The 19,194-nt window shown below is 40.2% G+C and overlaps 1 protein-coding gene across 1 annotated transcript; it reads left to right on the forward strand.

The window, feature by feature from the left end:
* The first annotated feature begins 354 nt into the window (after positions 1-354).
* prss16 (serine protease 16) lies at positions 355-17,294 on the forward strand. The gene is made up of 9 exons (XM_051398377.1): positions 355-608; positions 860-1,041; positions 2,097-2,329; positions 3,455-3,590; positions 8,046-8,160; positions 14,449-14,650; positions 15,754-15,844; positions 15,988-16,190; positions 16,988-17,294. Exons 1-9 carry the CDS (start codon positions 411-413, stop codon positions 17,095-17,097), a joined length of 1,470 nt encoding a protein of 489 aa, XP_051254337.1. The 5' UTR covers positions 355-410; the 3' UTR covers positions 17,098-17,294.
* Positions 17,295-19,194: the final 1,900 nt, after the last annotated feature.

Below are 19,194 nucleotides of genomic sequence, written 5' to 3' on the forward strand. Positions count from 1 at the left end.
ATGTGGTCGTTAGGGAGTACTTCAAGTCCGGCAGAAGATCCGAGAATGGAGAGACAACTTTGCGGTTAAAAGAGGAAAGCCCGCAGGAAAACTACAATTTTGAGTTGCTATTTTATTTTATACACATCCACAATATATCGGATGCCATATATAAGTAGCGGCACATGCATGTTTTCTCAGTTTTTAAGCATTTCGATTAAATACATAGCATTTATTTATAACCATTTTCACTTAAAAAATTATCTGTGGGGAGAATGTCCTGAAAGTGCAACAGTGGAATGAGGAAATGAGTGTGAGCTCATATCTCCCATGTTTTGCGAGTCATTGAAAGCAGCAGAAGAACTTGACGGTCATATGACCAAATGGAAGTCTAAATCACATGCCCCCGACTGTTTCCCCGTTATAGCAACATGGCTTTTCAAAGCTGTAGGTTGCTTCTAGCCTTCTTTCTCCTGTTTTCTCTCTTTGTTGTCGGAGAGGGACAGTATAAGGGGTTCAGGAAGTTTAATCGAGTGCAGGATGACAGCCAGAAAGCAGTGTTTGAGGAACAGTGGTTCACTCAGAAACTGGATCACTTCAATGGTGCAGACAGCAGAGAGTGGAAGCAAGTAAGTCTCCTTATGTCGTATGTGTAGTCTTATGTGTATCCTTACAAGGGCTGAAAGACATTTTGATGATCAGCTCACCAATGATCAGATTTAGCATATTAAAACTAGTTAGTATATGGTCCCATCCATCATCAGTGTGCATCTGTCAAAAAGTTCAACTTCTTGGCTCATTTTACAGATTACAAACATACTGATGCCAACTTGACCCGTGTCTGTAGGTCTTTGAGTAACTCTCCCTTTTTTCCCCTCAGAGGTACTTTGTGAATGAAGCCTTCTACAGGCCGGGTGGTCCAGTGTTTCTGATGATAGGTGGAGAGGGCCCAGCCAATCCAGCCTGGATGCAGAACGGCACCTGGCTCACCTATGCTGAGAAACTAGGAGCACTTTGCTTGATGCTGGAACATCGCTTCTATGGAAAGAGTCATCCGACCGTGTATGTTTAAACTTGCTGATTTAACCCTTGACCTTGTGTGGAGGTGTTCACTCGAAGCCTGTTTAAGATCAGTTTATTCAAACTCTGGAGGGTATAGGCAGGTGATAACAAGGCCAGGTAAAGGAGAAGTGCAGTTTGGTTTTTGCAAATGAACTGAAAGGCTCCAGCAGGAAATTAGCCTAAATGCAAAGTTATATGGATAGAGTGAGGCGTGCTTTAAAAAGCTGTTACAATTAAAAAGTATTGAAGTATTATTAACTAGTGTTGTTACCAGACAAAGCCAGTTGTGGCAGTACAAAAACATTTTTAGTTTTAGTATGGCCGTTTGACTCTGTGGAACATTTGTTTATCACTGATTCATATCTATTTTGGGTCCTGCTTTGGTCTCATGTCTTTATTCAGCAGAAACTGCTATTGCAAAAAAAATGCTCTTGAGCAAGACGTTGAACCAATTCTGTTGCTGCTGTTTTATTTCCAGAGCTGCATGAATTAGATACAATGTTTGGAGAGGCATTTGAGTCAGTACAAAAGGCAGATAAATTCAATCTGTTATAATTAAAGAAAGTACAGTATAAGTAAAATAATGAATCTTGATAATGAATGCTGCTCATCCAGTAATTTCAGAAAGTGGTTTTTCAGACCACAGCCGGTTTTCTTCACCTCAGTGGTTTGTTTAGTCACACTGTAGTGTTGTCCTACTGTAAAATGAACAAATAGCTTCCCAGTGGGGATTGGGGAAGTATCACTTTACAGTATGACCTGTGCAAAAGGGCAGACATTACCATCACCCTCGACACGTGTTCACAGCAATTTCAGAACATTCAACTATGGTTGCACAATACTGTGGGCTCAACAAAAGGACAAAAATGCACTAGTCCACGACTTCATGTGTTTGGTGTGTGTAGCAACTGATGCTGGTGCAGCTGTTGTACCACTAGATGGCAGCCCTGCATTCAAAGCACAGTCCTGCCCATATATTGTGCACAGTGAATAGTTGGATACACTGTAGGCACTCACTCAAAGTGCTATTTAAATTCCCTCTCCTGTCCGTTTAGTGACCTCAGCACAGACAACCTGCATTACCTCAGTAGTCGCCAGGCGCTGGCTGACCTGGCACACTTCCGCACCATGATGGCAGAGGCCCGGGGGCTGACCAACAGGAAGTGGGTGGCGTTCGGTGGGTCGTACCCAGGTTCTCTCGCGGCTTGGTTCAGGCTGAAATATCCTCACCTGGTCCATGCCTCTGTGGCCACGAGTGCACCTGTTTATGCCACTGTTAACTTCCCAGGTATGAAGAGGCATTGCGTGACATGATAACACACACACACACACATACACACACACATTCACATTCACATACACTTATATTGGTCTCCATTCTCAGCCCCAAGATAAGATAAGGCCATTCTTTTTGGAATAATCAGAGTTTTATGCCGAACTCCATTTAAAAAAACAGTTAATTTAAGTCAGATTTGCTCTCAGGAAATAAACTGTAGATCCCACATAAAGGATGACTTGAGATTGTTTAATTATATGTTTCACTGGTAAATTCAGCTCTACATAATGCACTAAACAACCCCTATTTAAAGAACACCCTCTTTTAAATGTATTTAGCCTGTAATCCCTACGTTGTGCTCCTGTATCAACATCTCTGTAGAGCACATGAAGCATTGAATTTAAATTTACAACACTTTTCCAGTTTTGTTCAGTGTCTTGGAAGTAAGGGCCCTAGACAGATCAAAGATGAGGAAGGGTTCACTCTCTATCTGTGTCTGTGTTGTGTTTGGCTGAGCCCATTGTTTTCCTCCGGAAGGCTGCAGGCTGGAATGAAGGTCAGAGTAGCTTTGAACATGGATCTGCACTGTTCCACCCACACACTCATGCTATCTTGAAGACACTATCGCACACATTCGGACCACATTCTCTTTGACTCTAGGAAGGTTTCCAAGACGAAACACACAGAGAATGGTGTACATGGTGTACTGACGTCAGATATCTTTCCTCCCTAGTTCATGGCACCACAAAGTTATTATTTCCCCTAACTGCACTGCAGTTAGTCAGCAGTAAGAGGCTGACTTTCACTCCAGGTGGAAATATTCCAAGGTTTTGTAATGTGGAGTTTTTCCCTTGAGAGCCTGCTTTTTAGAGTTTCATAAACTGTGAAATTTATTTTGGTCGAGACTCATCATTTCACTTTCAACCTCACGGAAACCTTTTTAAACAAATACTTTCGCAAAGCACTTGACCAGAACTGGCATCATGCTTTATTTTGAAGATGAATTGGTACTTTTGCAGTGTCTCAAAATAGCCCTGTATGTTTTACTGGAGTTTTTGTGTATTATTGTGGTCTTTCTATAGCAGCTCAGGTTTAAGTGTCCAACCCATCCCTCCCTCTGTCTTTATGTTTTGCCAGAGTACTTGGAGGTTGTGCGGCGTTCGTTGGCCTCAGAGAACGCAGAGTGCCCGCTACTGGTAAAAAAGGCTTCAGATACTCTTCTGGAGCGGCTGAAGGATCCAAAGACCTATGACAACATCACCAAAGACTTCAAGTACAGTGCTTAAACTCTCTGTAATACCTTCTCTGTCCTGTAATTTCCAAAAAACTGCGAAATATGAGCTGACCAAACCCTTGGATGATGAACACCATCATTACAAGACTTCTTTCAACTATCAAATAACTCTGTAATTGCACTTTCAAGCAGCTAACCAGCTTACCATGTAAAATAATTGGTCCTTGATTATCTGGTGAAGGATGAGAATGGGAATTATGATTATGTTTCCACAATAACAAATTATTCTACAATAGATAATATGTGATAAGATGGTCATCTGGGATACATCAAGCTATCTGTGGAACTGAAGAGGAGAGCACTGCCCTAAACTGTCAAAATTATTTTTTTAATATAATATTATACTAAATACTTTACTGCATTTTCAGTGTGTAAATGCATTTTTACTCTATTTTATCCCAGGCTTTGGCACAGTTCATTTTCTATTATCAATTTAACCCCAGTCAATATGTTGTTCTTTCAAAAAGTTTTGAATTCCATAAATGATTCCACAAAACATTATAATGATGCTTCTAGAGCTGCAACTAACATTATATACACACATTTTTATTATCAGTTACTCTGACGAGTTTTTTTTCTTGACAAACGGCTTTTTCTATAAACTGTTGGAAAATAGTGAAATATTATAATTTAATTTCCCTTAGCCAGAGGTCTTCAAATTACTTGGTTTGTCCAATCAACACTCCAAACCCCCAAAATACTAAGGAAAGCTGTAAATCCTCACATCCTGGCAAAAGCTATGAGTATTAAATTGATTTAGAAATGAATGATATTTCTCCGTGGCATTGCGTCCCTTGACCTGGGATGCATCTTGTCTATTGACAAGTCTGCCATGATTCAGCCGTGGTTTACCTACACAGGTGTTTGCAGTGAGCTGTGTGGGCGCGTGCAAACTGTACTCACTGACATCTCTCTCACTCTCCTGATGTTTTGATTGAAGTGACTGATGCACAGCTTACCCCTTTATCCTTCCTATTAGTTAATACAGTTTGATAACCTCAGTAAACTCCCAGCAGAGCTCCACCAGTCTTAACTGAGCAGAGGACAGAATCATACAGAATAAGTGAGCATGCAAAGCAGCAATGGACCTTTTCCTTGACTGATACTGGCCCAGGTGTAATTAATAACATTAACTTTAACATTAAATTAACGTTTCTGTTACATTTTAAGTGTCCCAGCAAGCCAAAACAGTGAGTCAGCATACACTCGTCGGGGTACTGGAGTGGTTAACTAAAATGGAATGCAGCCAAGATTAATGTTATTAATTACACCCGGGCTTTTCCTACCATAACATTACAATATCTGCTGTGGCAATAAGGCCTATAGCAGGTCTTCACTGTCAAATAGCAAAAAATGATCATAGAGCATGACATTTAGGAGCTTTTGGGAATGATGAAGTAATCCTATTCTATCGTTGCAGGGTTGATAAAAGCCATAGCTTTCATAACTGACCTTTCTTAAGCCCCGCCCATTTTGGAACTGCAGTCAACTTTCTCCATTTGAATTCTGAAGATGGTTAAAAGATAAAAGCGACATTTGCTCTTAAGTAGTCGCATCTTAAGTCAGCTAGTCAGCTAATGTTAGCAAAATGATAGCTACCTTGCTAGCTGATCTTCATTAATCATTAGCAAGCTACTTAGCTTCCGTTCTGCTAACATCAGCGCTTATATGTAACTAGCTAATGAGTGATGTAGATTAGCTAGCTAGTTAGCTAGCATTTTATTTTATTTTTTTGCATCTAACATTATCTTATTTTAGATGCAACTATATATATATATATATATATATATATATATATATATATATATATATATATATATATATATATATTTATATATGTCACTTTTATCTTTTAACCACGGACGAGCCTAGCACAGAGCATATCTGAGGAGAGGAAAGGAGAACGTTGACTTCTCTGAGTGATTTTGTAGTTTTGGGACAATTATGAGATTATGTGCATAATGTATCACCTTTGTTTTGGGAGGACATCAAAATCTTATTCACTGACTTGAAACTGACACCACCTCATACTGTATCTGTCCATTAAATATATGGCCAGTTAGCTTAGCTTAGCATCAAGGCCCAGTCAATGACACTACAAAGTTAACCAAATACACCTACCAGCACCTCATTTACACATAATATCTCATTTCTTTAATCCATAAAAGCACAGACCAATTTGTATCCATAAAAATGCAGTGAGTGCCTGTAATCTTTCCACACGCTGTCATTTTTAAATTTAGGATTTTGTACAGAGCCAGGCTTTTAGGCCAAGCTAAACGAACTAGCCTTAGCTTAACTATATAGTTATCAAAAGGATATCATTTGTATATCTAACACTCAGCAAGAAAATGTTTTGAATTATTCCTTTAAATTGGCTCATTTTGGGACAGTAAGCGGGGGCTGCATTTGAAGCAGCACCGTTGGATGTGAGCGCTCAGTGTAACATAAGGGTGGACTCTAGTGATACCTGGAGCTATGTGAGAGGTTCAAAGAGCAGGGAGGGTTGTCTTGGGTCCTGGTTTGAGTCGGGTCCTGTTACAGCTTCATGAGCATCCCTCGAGCTTTTTTGGACTGAGCCTGGGACTCACTGGAATGTGGGACGTGCTCCAGAGAGGAATACAATGGGCAGATATCAAAATAAAGCCAGCCAGTGTCACCCACCCGTTAAAGGATGGATGTGATCCAGTTTATCTACATCTGTTCATTGTAGGATCGATCAGCACTGCATTGGTTGTCTATGGAAACTAAACATTTTAATCATATTTCACATATTGTGTTTATTATTGGTGTAATTATCATTGTAGTCAAAGGTTTCAATGAATGGCTTCTTTTATTTTCTAAGCTCCTTGTTACACTAACCCCCCTCTTCATTTTCTTCCATTGATTTCAGTTTCAAGCATGAAGTTATTCTTAGCATGCTTGTGCTACGTGTGCAGTCATTGTGGCCGTCTCTGGTGTCGTTTTATATTTGCGTATTTTAGGTTTTTATAGTGACTGTAAGGTCAGTCAACATGATGAATAAACAGGCTTAAATGGCGTTTATAATGGTGTGGTTAGTCTCGCAGAAGTAATACCGCCATGGAGACACAGTAAAGCCCTGTCTTTGTGTCAGCTCTGCCACGACCACACTGGACACCTTTTATTTTAGCTCTTTGCAGATCACGCAGACCGTAGATTCAGACATGTCCTCATGCAGGCACAGAGGTCAAACAGGTGGTTTGGAGCCTTGTCCAGCTTCCAAACCACAATGCCTCAGAGAAAACAGTACTTGCATCCTGATTTCATCATGAAGGAAGCATGGTCACTGCACACACAAATGCACACGCACACACACACACACACACACACACACACACACACACACACACACACACACACACACACACAGAGAGAGAGATGAAATTACCAGATAAAGACAGACAGTAAAGGAAGCTGTCATTTTACCACCTTTTTCACAGTACATACTGTATGTCTACGTCTATACACACCAACACCTTGGGAAAGTATAACAAACACTTTCATTTCCACTTTGACACTGCACCTCATTAGTTATCAGTTTGACAGATGTCGAAACTGTAGTGAAAGGTGTTTATGTTCCTGGTATGGTGTTGATACCAGTATGAAAAGATTATTTTCACTAGAAAGGAGAAGGAAGGAGAAAATAGGTGAGAGTAGCACGTATTATGCTTATCTCTTAAGCACATCTTATTTGGCATGTTAGCATGTTAACATTTGCTATTTGGCACTAAACACAAAGTACAGCTGATGCTGGTGGATCACCATTCATCCTCTCATCGTCTGGAAATCATGAATGCCTGAACCAAATTTCAGACAACTCACAAACACCAAATATGTCAACCTCATGGTGGCGCTAAAGGAATGAATGTCTGTATAAAATTTCATGGCAGTCCGTCTAATATTTGTTGAGATGTTTTAGTCTGGACCAAACTGGCAGAAGGATATTGCTGTCCCTAGAGCCACAGCGCTATCATGACTAATACACTTTATTTATTCCATATTTGGAGAGAAAGTTGGTCAACACAGTCCATCCTTATCCCTGGTGGCCGGATACTGCTCTAAAGATGTGCAACTCTTTTGTCTTGCTGGTTCTCATACACAAGAAGCCGTAAACACTTGCAGGTGGCTAATTGTTGTACTTTTAGTGAAATGACCTAGAGGTTTCATTTCCTGACAACACAGGAAAAGAGAAAATATGACAAGATGCACTGTACAAATGCCAAAACACTCTGGTCTAACTCCAAACTCCAATTTGCTTTTCTGTCTCCCCCACATTCCCTCCCTTTCTCCACCTCTGTTTTCCCCCAATTTCCCCTCCTCCTCCTCCTCCTCTTCATCATCTCCCTCCCTACCTTGCTTTCTTCTTTCTGTTGCTCCTTCCTCCTCCATCTGTTCTCTCCTCTCCCCCTCCAGCCTGTGTTCCAAACTGCAGATCCAGACAGAAATGGACTCTGCCTACTTCCTGGAAACTCTGGCTGGCAACTTCATGGATGTGGTCCAGTACAATGAAGACAACAGGGGCTTTGAGGTGAGGGGTAACAGACGCACGCCAAACGACATCGTAAAACATCATAAAACATGGATTTTGGTGGCAGATGCTGATCACCTCGGGCCAACAGTTGCTGTCTTCAAATCAGTTTTCGGGCGCCCAGTTAGCTCAGTGGGTAGAGCTGGCGACCCATGTACAGAGGCTGAGTCCTTATTGCAGCGGCCCAGAGTTCGAATCCGACCTGCAGCCCTTTGCTGTGTGTCATCCCCTCTCTCTGTCCCCCTTTCCTGTCTATCTTCAGCTGTATCTATCATAAAGGCAATAAAGGCCCCAAAAAGTACTTTTAAAAAAAATTATTTAAAAAATCAGGTTGTTTTCATGCCAAAATAAGTATTCATTACTCATAAAGAGTATATAGACCATCATAAGATATTAAAACTCTTTATTGCATATCACACTAATGATGGTTATTAGCTGCATAAAGGAATAGTTCAACATTTTAGGAGCTATGCCCTTTCAGTGTCCTGCCAAAGAATAGATCGATACCACTCTCATATCTCCACACTACTTATGACACTACAGCCAGTTGGTGGTTAGCTTAGCTTAGTATAAAGACTGGAAGCAAAATCCGCCTACCAGCACCTCTAAAGCACTGAAGACGAGCTAGCTGTTTCCAGTCTGTTCTTTTAAAGGATAATTTCAGCCATAATTTCAATGTAAAACCTTTTTTCCTAATCATGCTGATTAATACTAGCTACATTTTCATCCGTTGCATTATTTTAGGTCGACTTGCGTAGCTCGCCAGTACAGTCCTAGCACTGAAAAATCAATCTCTATAATCCCCCAAGCACATCTTCACAATTTAATATGTATATACTGTCATGAAAAGAGAAATATGAAGGGAAAACTTCCAGGTTGAAAATAGCTGGAGCTGAGCTTTGAGGCAGGTTGAAATTTTTATAGACTGACCTGAGAAATGATTCGAGTATCTCCTTAGGGGTGACAGACAACTGATATAGAAACACCATATCAGATATGACATGATTTATGCATGTTGAACTGAGATAGAAGAAAGGGAGAGTTTGTGTAGAGCCTTTGTAGGTCAGGAGTTGACCTAGTATCCAGTCTTGGTTGAGTGGAAGGCAGTTATGAGGTGTGGGAGGGTTACAGACAGCCCAAGCAGTATACTGAAACACAATAAACCCTGCATTGTTTAACAGCGAGAGGCTCAGAGATGCTGCCTTTTAAAAAAAAAAAAAAAAAAAAAAAAAGGGGGCTGCTTGCTTGCTTACTTGGTCTGTATCCCTATATGAGAAGTGGAGCCCCTTTTGTAACCTACATACATTATATTTGGATTGTGACTCAGCAAAGAGGGGGGCCAACTGAGATAAGATAACAAAGGTGGGAAGTAGCATTTGACTTACTAACGCTGCCCAAAGTATCTGAAACACAATATGAACCCACTCTGAAAGCCCACTCAGTAATTCCTTTGTAGTGGTAATTTAAACAACCCAAAAACTTTACTCTCTGACACGACACAGGGGTAGGGTGTGTCTGTGTAACCTTTTGTATTTACTCTGCACACAAACGACTGTGCGAGCTCCTAATCTGATCAGTTTGTTGTGAAGATTTCAGACAACGCTTCTACTTTACCAGCAACCCTGGCATTAGCGGCCCCAGGTTTGGACAGGTTTGTGTACTGGTATGATGATCATCATTTCCACATCAGTGTCTGTAAAACTGAGGTCTCAGTTCAGTTTGCAAGTGGCCATTACATCAGACACTACAAATATTAAGGGGTACACAAAGACAGCAATGTTGCAAATTTCTGTGCAGGCGTAGGTTCGGGGGGGGGACTTGGCAGAGGACTTCTATTTTGAAAACCTGCTGGTCCCATAGACGCAACCATGGCTCCGGTAACTCTGTATTTGCTCATATACCAAAGCATTGAACCAAAAGTGCCATCCAAAAACATAACAAAAAGGTGAACATCGCCAGTCCCAGAGCCTTGCTGGTAAAAGAGCAACATTTGGAAATTCGGGTGTGTTTTACTAGCAGCTAATGTAGCTTCGAGGCGAGCAGAGATGAGGGGGGTCTGGTAAGATCACTTCTTTCTAACTCCACACCCCCAGATTCTTTCAAGCTTGTAGTGCTAAAAAAGATAAGATAGACTATATTGATCCCACACTGGGGAAATGTATTCACAGCAGCTCCAGATACAACACAACACAATAGAAGAAAATACACATTAAGTAAATAATAGAATAGAAAAATAGAATAAGAGAGTGGAATAGAATAAGAATAAGAGTTATATGTAAACCATATACAGGTTTTATATACAGATGTGACTGATAATGAGCATTGCACAAGTCACAGCAGGAGGTAGTGGCGTGGTGTAAAAATATCACTTGAGGAAATGTATCTGTACGCAGCTCCCTCTGGAGCCACAAACGGCTTTATACAGCTTCTTTCACAGTAGTACTCCTGAAGACCTGTAAACAGACTCTGATGTGTAAAATCGGTTGAGTTTCCATTTAAACTCATTAATGGACAACCAATGGGGAGGGGGCAGACAAAATGGTAGGAGGCCAGTCTGATAACTAATGGACAGTTCATACTATTATGTACTTACTGTTTAGTTTTTGTACAACGATTCCCTTAAGCTAAGGGATAATCCATTTTCTTTCTTTCAGGAGATAATAAAAGCAACCTTCAGTCTTAAAAACTGTGTAATGTAAAGATATTCCCATACTAAGATTATATACGTAGCAATAAAATTAAATTGCCCAGCCCTAGCCCTAAACTTGGGAAAAATCTTACAGCTCTTTAAAAAAAAACTGTGGTGAGATGTAGTACAACATGTGTCACATTTATTATCTGTTACTGTACTTCTGTCCTCTTTCTTTTTCCCTCTTGAAGCCTTTTTTTATTTATTTTTTACCAGTTACCCCCTTTTTTTTCATCCCATCCCCTCTTTGTCCCCCTGGTGCCTTGAGGAGACGTGAGTCCGGTTACCAATAAGCTGATGTGAAAAAGTAACAAAAGACTCTGTGGTCTCTCTGGTTTCCTGTCGCCCCAAGCTAAAGAGACGCTTATAAAAGAGTCGAGAGGAGCGGTGGGCTACAGAGTCCACAGCACCAGTGGACAAACACAGGCAACAGCTGCCTCTCTGACACAAAGGGCTGCGTATAGAGCAAGCTACCAGGTTTTAGGTACCACTGAGGAATTTTGGTAAGAACTAGGGCCGAGGTGTAACTCAATCAGAAGAGTCAGAGCGGTGGCTTCACAGACGAGGGGTTATCAATGGGGTGCTTTATAAAATACGGAAGGACATTATGTAACGCTACAGCTTGGAGAACAAGCCCTAACAGTTCCTCTTTTTACTCAGAAGATGCAGAGAGATACAGATGGGATATGGGTCATTTATAGTTAACAGGGCTTTTATTTCACACGTAAGAACAACTCTAACTACTGCCAACTGTTTACTCCTCCAGCTCTCATTCCAATACTACTTTTTGTTTTCGGAAAGTTTGTGCCAAGAAAGGCACAGTGTTGGCCCGATGCCACTGAGGAGCCCTAGTGTATTACTGAGGGGCATTGTGGGTTGGAGGCAAGCGATCACCACAGTTATCCAAAAGTTGCCATGAGCTGACTCCAATTCTTGGGCTAACCTTTCAATTAATGTCAAGATCATTTTCATCTGTATAGACCTCTAGCACTCCGTACTGTCTAACAGCTGATCCCCAAAGGTTGTAATGTATTGTAAACCGCCTATGAAGCATTCACATGTCAAATGATTGTGGAGGGAAAGCCATGCAGAACAGCACCCCGAGGTCCTTCCTTACATTTCACATGTGCCTCAATGCACTGTAGTGCTAACCTCTTATGCTGCCATCTCCTCACAAAGAGTTGTTCAGGTTCATGTATGAACTTAACAACACAATATTTTTGTGCTATTTGTATGCATTTTGTGCAATCTGTCACCAGTTGTTCATTACAAACTCCAAGGAGGTTATGTTTTCAGTGCCTGTTTGTTTGTTTGTCTGTTAGCGGGATTACGAGAAAACTGCTGGTCCCATTTTCATGAAACTTGAAGGAGCCATTAAATTTTGGAGTTGTTCCAAATCACAGGGCGGATACACAAATTACTTTCCACTTTAGTTAACATTGCGAGATGGGTAATAACTTGCAGATTTGCACATCATAGAATAATGGACTATTGGCTTTGGCGGAGGTCGGTACTCTGAGTGCTCTTCTAGTTTATTATTGTTTTGTTCCTATTGTAACAAAATGAAAAATGAACTCTCCTATTGCAACCACAACGTCCATATATTAACTTTAATTGTTGTTGGTCAGTTTTTCAGTTGGTCGATCCAAGTCTTTGGTCCCCGAATGAAAAATCATTAGTACTGCATGAATTGCTATTACATTTTGTACAGACATGGTCCTCAAAGGATGATCATCACTTTGGTGACGCTCTGACTTTTCCTTTTGAACCCCCATGAGGTTGAGGTTTTTATTTTTTCCTAATTAGCCTGTTAGCGTGCTAATATGCTAAACTAGATGACACAGTAAACATTAACAGTAAATATCAGCATGTTAGCACTGGCGTTATGAGCATATAAGCATGCTGACGATAGCACCCAAAGAGCAGTGTGGCTGTAGAATGTTGGTCATTTTGACTTTTTATATAGTTTTTAGAAATATAATTTGGTGATATTTACTGTACATTAATCGTATGGTATTTCAGTAAGGGTTTCCTGGTTAAGTAAAGGTTAAACTGATTTTAATGTTGTGTCATTTTATTATTATTATTCAGTTATTTGTCAAGAATGAACTGTAGTAATGAAGGTAAACACAGGTGTTACCAATTATACTGTTCCATTTAGTGTAGCAGAGCCTTTCCAGTGAGCCAACATGCACAATAGCAGCACCCTGACTCTGTTTGAGCTAAATGAAACGGAACCTGAATTAGTATCACCTGTGTTTACCCTACTATTTAATGTCAAAATGGCTGCTGTGAAAAAGGTCTATAAGAGTAGGGACCATGGGTTGTTGTGTAGGAGTCAAGCCATAATAAATCAAGCCAATTCATGTGATATTTAGATAATTGTCATTCTCCTTTTGGTGGCCAAAATTAAAAAGAGTTTTTGATCACATCCAAGCTCCAGAGCAACTATTAAATTAACCTTGAGATGAGATTGTTTTTTTCAGTTGCTGTTACCAAACCCCTCCCAAAGAAACCAAAAATGTAATTTCTTGCTTATCTCCTGTGGTTTCTAGCCATGCAGATTGTTCACGTTACAACATAATGACCTCTCAAACTTACCCTGCTTTGAGTGAACCAACGTTCTTACCATTTGTGTACAGTGGCTCATTGGGTGACAGTGTGTGAGAAAACAGCTATTTCCAGAGGTGTGAACACAAGTCACATGACTTGGACTTGAGTCAAGTCACAAATTTGTTAGTTTGACTTCACAAAAACCAAAAAGACTTGCAATTGCGCTTGGACTTTAACACCAATGACTCGTGACTTCACTTTTGACTTGAAAATACTTTAACAATCCCCCAAGCCCAAATATTAATGTAAATATGTATTTTATTTAAAATAAGTGTCCTACTAATCAACTAATTTCCTAAAACAACCTACCTTAACGCTATTCATTCCCAGCAAGCTGACACTTTACAAGGTCCAAGGTCCCCATGGAGTAAAATCAGGATAGTTTGATAACCCTGTACGCATATATACGAGTTCCAGGCTTTGGGAGTAAGGATTACAATTGAATATGAATGAAATGAAAATGAAAATATAGTACAGGACACATTTTTGATACTAAAATTCTTTCCATTTTCCATTGTCTTGTTTCCATCTTCTTTTCAAAGGTTACATTGTTCTGTTGTCTTATAGAATACACTAACGTCAATACTCTTTCCATTGTTATTTCTTTTCTCTTGTTTTTATTTGCATACTTGGTGTTGAGGTATCCAAATGTAATGAAAAACCATCAAGTTACGTTACTTCAATATTGTGATACTTAGATTAGGTTACTGACTTTATTTAACAGATAATTAATAATTGTATCGGATTCGATTTTTAAAGTAACCCTCCCAACCCTGAGTTCCTGTTTCCTGTCACAGTACAGGCTTGAGGAATACTTTCATCCTCAGAAAAGTACACAGAAATTGGCATTTATCATGTAACTGGGAGGTAATCATAAAATTTGGATACATTTGCTTCAGTCTGATATATTGACATGGTGATGGAAAATCATCTTAATTAATTTGCTTTTTTCCCCCCTCTTCTCTTTGGCGTGGTTGTCATTTTAGGGCGTTACAGGCACCAACATCACCATCAAGGTGCTGTGTGGCGTGATGGGTGACACCTCACTGGGGGAGCCTTATGCCCGCTATGCTGCCGTGGCCCGCCTCATGATGGACACCTTCTTTATAAAATGCCTGGATGCCAGCTTCAGTACCTACCTCAGAGACATGACTAATACATCCTGGGATGGCCCAGCTGCAGGAGGAGGTGGGTATGGCCATGTAGTGGGAAGCAGTATTTTTGTGTGCGTAAACATGGTTATTCTAGTGTGTTCTATTTTAAAATGTCCCCTTAATAACTTCATGACTGTTGGAAAACAGCTATTTTTGTGTTTTTTGGGGTCCATTTTTGGTTGTCAGGTGGTGTGTTTTTGTTCTTATGACTGGCATAAATGATGTGATTTTACACTCTTGTCCAACAATAATGCAAAAGCATCAGAGGCGGAAACTTTCAACAGTTCAGGAGTCACAATATAACACAGCCACAACACAGGTCGTGTTGGGCATGGGATGTGGTTACAGTCATAATGTAGAAATCCCATTTTTGGGTGTTGTCGAAAAATACTTTTTTAGAAAATGGTCATTAAAAGTAGACTAGGCGGATTCTGGCAAAGTAGCTCACCAAAAAAATTACCTCACTTAATGATTAAAAAACTCCCTGAATGATGTGAATGTCCCAGAATACTTGTTTCTTTTTCTTTGGGTAACGTATCAGACTTTAAAAACATCTAAGGTGTGTTTATTTTTAAATTGTACTGAGGAAGTACACTATTCTAAGGCTGGGTGTGTTATTTCTATGTTGTCTCATGTAGGGGCAATCAGTATTGAGTAACAACTTTGCATGTTTAACCAAAAATGGGTTCTCTATATTCCATGTTGTACCTTTGCCCTGGGCTGTGGTTCCAGTTCCCAGCTTCAGTTTCACGAGTGGGAGGGCTGGAGGGGGATCATTGGAACAGGAAATGGTCTCTTAAAAAGCCACTGGGATGTGTCTGCATAAATTCCCCCCAACCACCCCCACCCTTATCATGTGGGTTTCAGTTGCACTCTTTCCGCTCTTAATTGGGGCTGAACAACTGTAAGTGAATACTTTTTGGGAGGAATGCCATTTTAAACTGTTAGCTTTACCTGCCCTGTGTTGTTAGTGCGTTGATTTAAATGAACCAACCGAATACACTGGTGTGTGTGTGTGTGTGTGTGTGTGTGTGTGTGTGTGTGTGTGTGTGTGTGTGTGTGTGTGTGTGTGTGTGTGTGTGTGTGTGTGTGTGTGTGTGTGTGTGTGTGTGTGTGTGTGTGTGTGTGTGTTGTCAGGGAGACAGTGGGTCTACCAGACCTGCACTGAATTTGGATTCTACCAGAGCACCGATTCACCCAACCAACCCTTCACCGGCTTCCCTCTTGCGTGCGTACACTAAATATTGCCTCTCTGCCTAATAAACTCCTCATTAATACTACTACTATATTCACATCATACACTGGTCATTCTCTTTCTTTTCTTCCAGTTTTATTAGGCGTTGCATTGCTAATCTGTGTTTTCTCATCTAGGTATCAAGTGAAACAGTGCGCAGACTTCTACAACGTCAGTGCTGAGCAGCTGGCGGAGGCCGTGGCCCAGACCAACGAGTATTACGGTGGCTATGACATCCGCTCCAGTAGAATAGTTCTTCCCAACGGGTCCATCGACCCCTGGCATGCTTTGGGAATCACCCAGGACATCACACCTGACCTGCCTGCTGTTTTCATCAAAGGTGAGAAAGAAAGCATAATGGGAAATCCCACTAAAATGAAAGCACTGTGCAAGTTTGTGTTTACATCTATACTGTCTTCTAGAATCAAGATTTTAAAATGTATTTTATGGGATGTCCTGGTAGCGCACCTGGTAGAGCTGGCACCCCGTGTACCATGGCTAAGTCCTTACTGCAGCGACCACGGGTCTGACTCCAACCTGTGTCGTCCCCTCTCTCTCTCCCTTGTCTCCGGTCACTCTTCAGCTGTCACTATCAATTAAAGGCAATAAACTAGCTAGCAACACATTTTCCCATTTATCCCATTAATTTGAAGATTAGCTGATCAAAATCCATCTAGAGATCCAGGTAAAAACTGGACTCAGTTTTGGACTTACAGGATACATATAATCATTGTTTCAAAAAGAATGTGTAGCTATGTGTTACTGTAACTACGTGTTGAAATAGAGTAGTAAAAAATCCAAAATTTGATAAAAAGTCCATTTGTCTTGTGTGTAGCAGTTATAGCAGGTGCCTTGGTGCCAACTCTCCTTTGACCATAGTTCATCATTAAGCCTTTGAGGGACTTTTTGAATGAATGTATTTCCAGGTCTAAAATCTGTTGAGTAAATTGAAGGCTGATTTTTTTGTTTGTGGTTGCTTTATACTACAGAAACTAAGCAACAGATTCAGAGCAGAACAATGGCTTACTTGTTCAACTAGATTTATTAGGTGCATAATTGTTCTTGTAACTCAGAAAATCTCAGTTTTACGGTTTTTTCTCTGCCACATCCTTTTTATTTATGTTTTCTCTGACCCAGGAACAGCCCACTGTGCCAACATGTACCCTGCCAGGAGCGAGGATCTCCCCCAGCTAGCTCTGGCCCGTGACCACATCTTCTTGCTTCTCCAGCAGTGGTTGAAGCAATGACCCACAGCCCGACAGTCCAATCGATGGCTTTGCAAAGCAAACTAATTACTCTTTTTTCCTGATCATTGACATTGGAGTGAGACTGCTTATTTTACTGCCACGCTTATGACTGCTGCAGAAGGCACTTTACACAAGCATTCAGGTATTTTAAATGGGTGAGACAAATTTGATTTAATGAATAAACGTGTTTTTTTTAACGAGTGTCAAAGCTATTTTCTCTCTGCCCTTTCATTTGCATACATTCTGAGTTAACATTGTAAAGGTGAACATAATGAGTAGTTATAGAACCACTACATGGGCTGGTTTCTGGGTAGTGTATATGAAACTAGGAGTAGTAATAGAGTTTGCTTTCTCAGACATGGTTTAGAATAGTCGTAGATAGCCTAGGTAAATGAACTATTTAAGAAGACGGGTTTAACTTCATGAATTCTGTCAGTGGACTCATTGATTATTTGAATTATTCAGTTGAACACTCAACTGAGGCAGCATCCAGAAATACTGAGAGCAACACTATCAATAATTTCTACTTTTCTGAGAGCATTTTGTTGTGTACCAAAACAACGTCAAAGAAAGTATGTGAAATGCATAACATTTGCTTTTGGATACAATGTCCAATGTCACTTTTTTTTGTTGCATTATTGCAGTATTGACCAATCCTATCTACTCTTTGTGTAGTCAACTCTTGACAAATACATTTCCTATTGAGAAACTTCTCATTTTGGAAAATTTCATGAACTTAGGAAACACAGGTTATCAGTAAGTTAATCAACATCATAAATGCCACTTTCCATTTCACTGTAGCATTTGATGCTTCCAAAAAAACACAGAAAATCATGTTTAAACAGACAGCAGTGACACAAAGACACAACTTTCAGCAGAGAGATTTCCCCCAAAAAATTCCAGTCCCTGTGTTTGCATGGGATACGTGTTGCACAAACATGCACACATCTGGTCTTGTTCAGCACAAGCTTAGTCTTGTTTGATGATAAGAATGAAACTAAAATGTTGTCTTGGCTGCTCAACAGGAGCGTGATGATATCTCGAGGCAGGACCCAGAGATAGCGTATTGGGCACACCAAGAACTTCTGGAAATTGTATAATTTGGACTACATATTGCCATGTTCTCATCTTAAAAGAAGTATCTGCAGTAGAAAAATAGATGTGACCTTGCATGGTATGACTATAGTACACAGCTGTGTGTTCATTCACTACCTCCTCAAAAACACAGACACAATGACCCCACTTCGCTCAACTGTGTTTGTTTTCACAACAGTCCCATCTCTGTATCTCAGCTGGACATGCAAGACCCCCACTCCAGCACAAACCACACACACACAAAGCCAGCCCCACTATGGCTACCCCATGCTGCGGCAGTGAATTCTTAAATCCTCCACCTGGGTATTCACTCAGAGACTGTGTGAAACTAATCTATTAAGGCAGATGCTCAGCCCAAAAAATACAAATGTGGAATATATATTGTTATGGTGGCCCACAATCCAGGCTTTGTTAATGTAAACATTTACGATGGATTTAGTCTTAATTGCCCATACATTCTCATAATCTCCTGTAATTCAAACTGCACCTACTCATAATCCTCTCTTTGGCTGCAGTCAGGATGTAATTGAGCCTCAGCCTCTTTTCAGGTGTGTTTTTGTGTGTCGGAATCCAACTGTAGGCATCAGGTGGTTCTTTGTGAATGGGCGTCAGATGTGAACGAGTTCTGTTAAAATGTACCTGTGCACTTTTTTTCACTTTTATGGAGATTATGGAAATATAAAATCACATCACAGCTTGATAAGACCGAACTCCCCTATAAAATGGTATACAAGACCTGTTCATTTAGCAAACTTCCAAGTTAATATTCTGTTAAAAATTGCTCTGTTCAGGAAAGTGTAATTTTAAAGGAAACAAGACAATTTTATTTTCTAATCTGAGAATTGTACTAGTGTTAATGCTTTGAATTTGTCTTTTAAGTGATTGCATCAACATTTAACGTCAGCAGTTATTTTCCATTGAATATGACAAAACATAACTTAAGATGACTGTTCTTAGATGTTTCTAAACATCCACATCAGTCACTTCCTGTTGTAAACACCT

Source organism: Dicentrarchus labrax, unplaced genomic scaffold, assembly GCF_905237075.1.
Source record: "Dicentrarchus labrax unplaced genomic scaffold, dlabrax2021, whole genome shotgun sequence".
Classification (NCBI taxonomy): Eukaryota; Metazoa; Chordata; class Actinopteri; family Moronidae; genus Dicentrarchus; species Dicentrarchus labrax.

Coding starts and splice junctions, on each gene's coding strand:
- prss16 (XM_051398377.1), top strand. CDS start 411: ATGGCTTTTCAAAGCTGTAGGTTGCTTCTAGCCTTCTTTCTCCTGTTT. Junction 1,042..2,096: donor GGAAAGAGTCATCCGACCGT/GTATGTTTAAAC, acceptor CTGTCCGTTTAG/TGACCTCAGCACAGACAACC. Junction 3,591..8,045: donor AACATCACCAAAGACTTCAA/GTACAGTGCTTA, acceptor CTCCCCCTCCAG/CCTGTGTTCCAAACTGCAGA.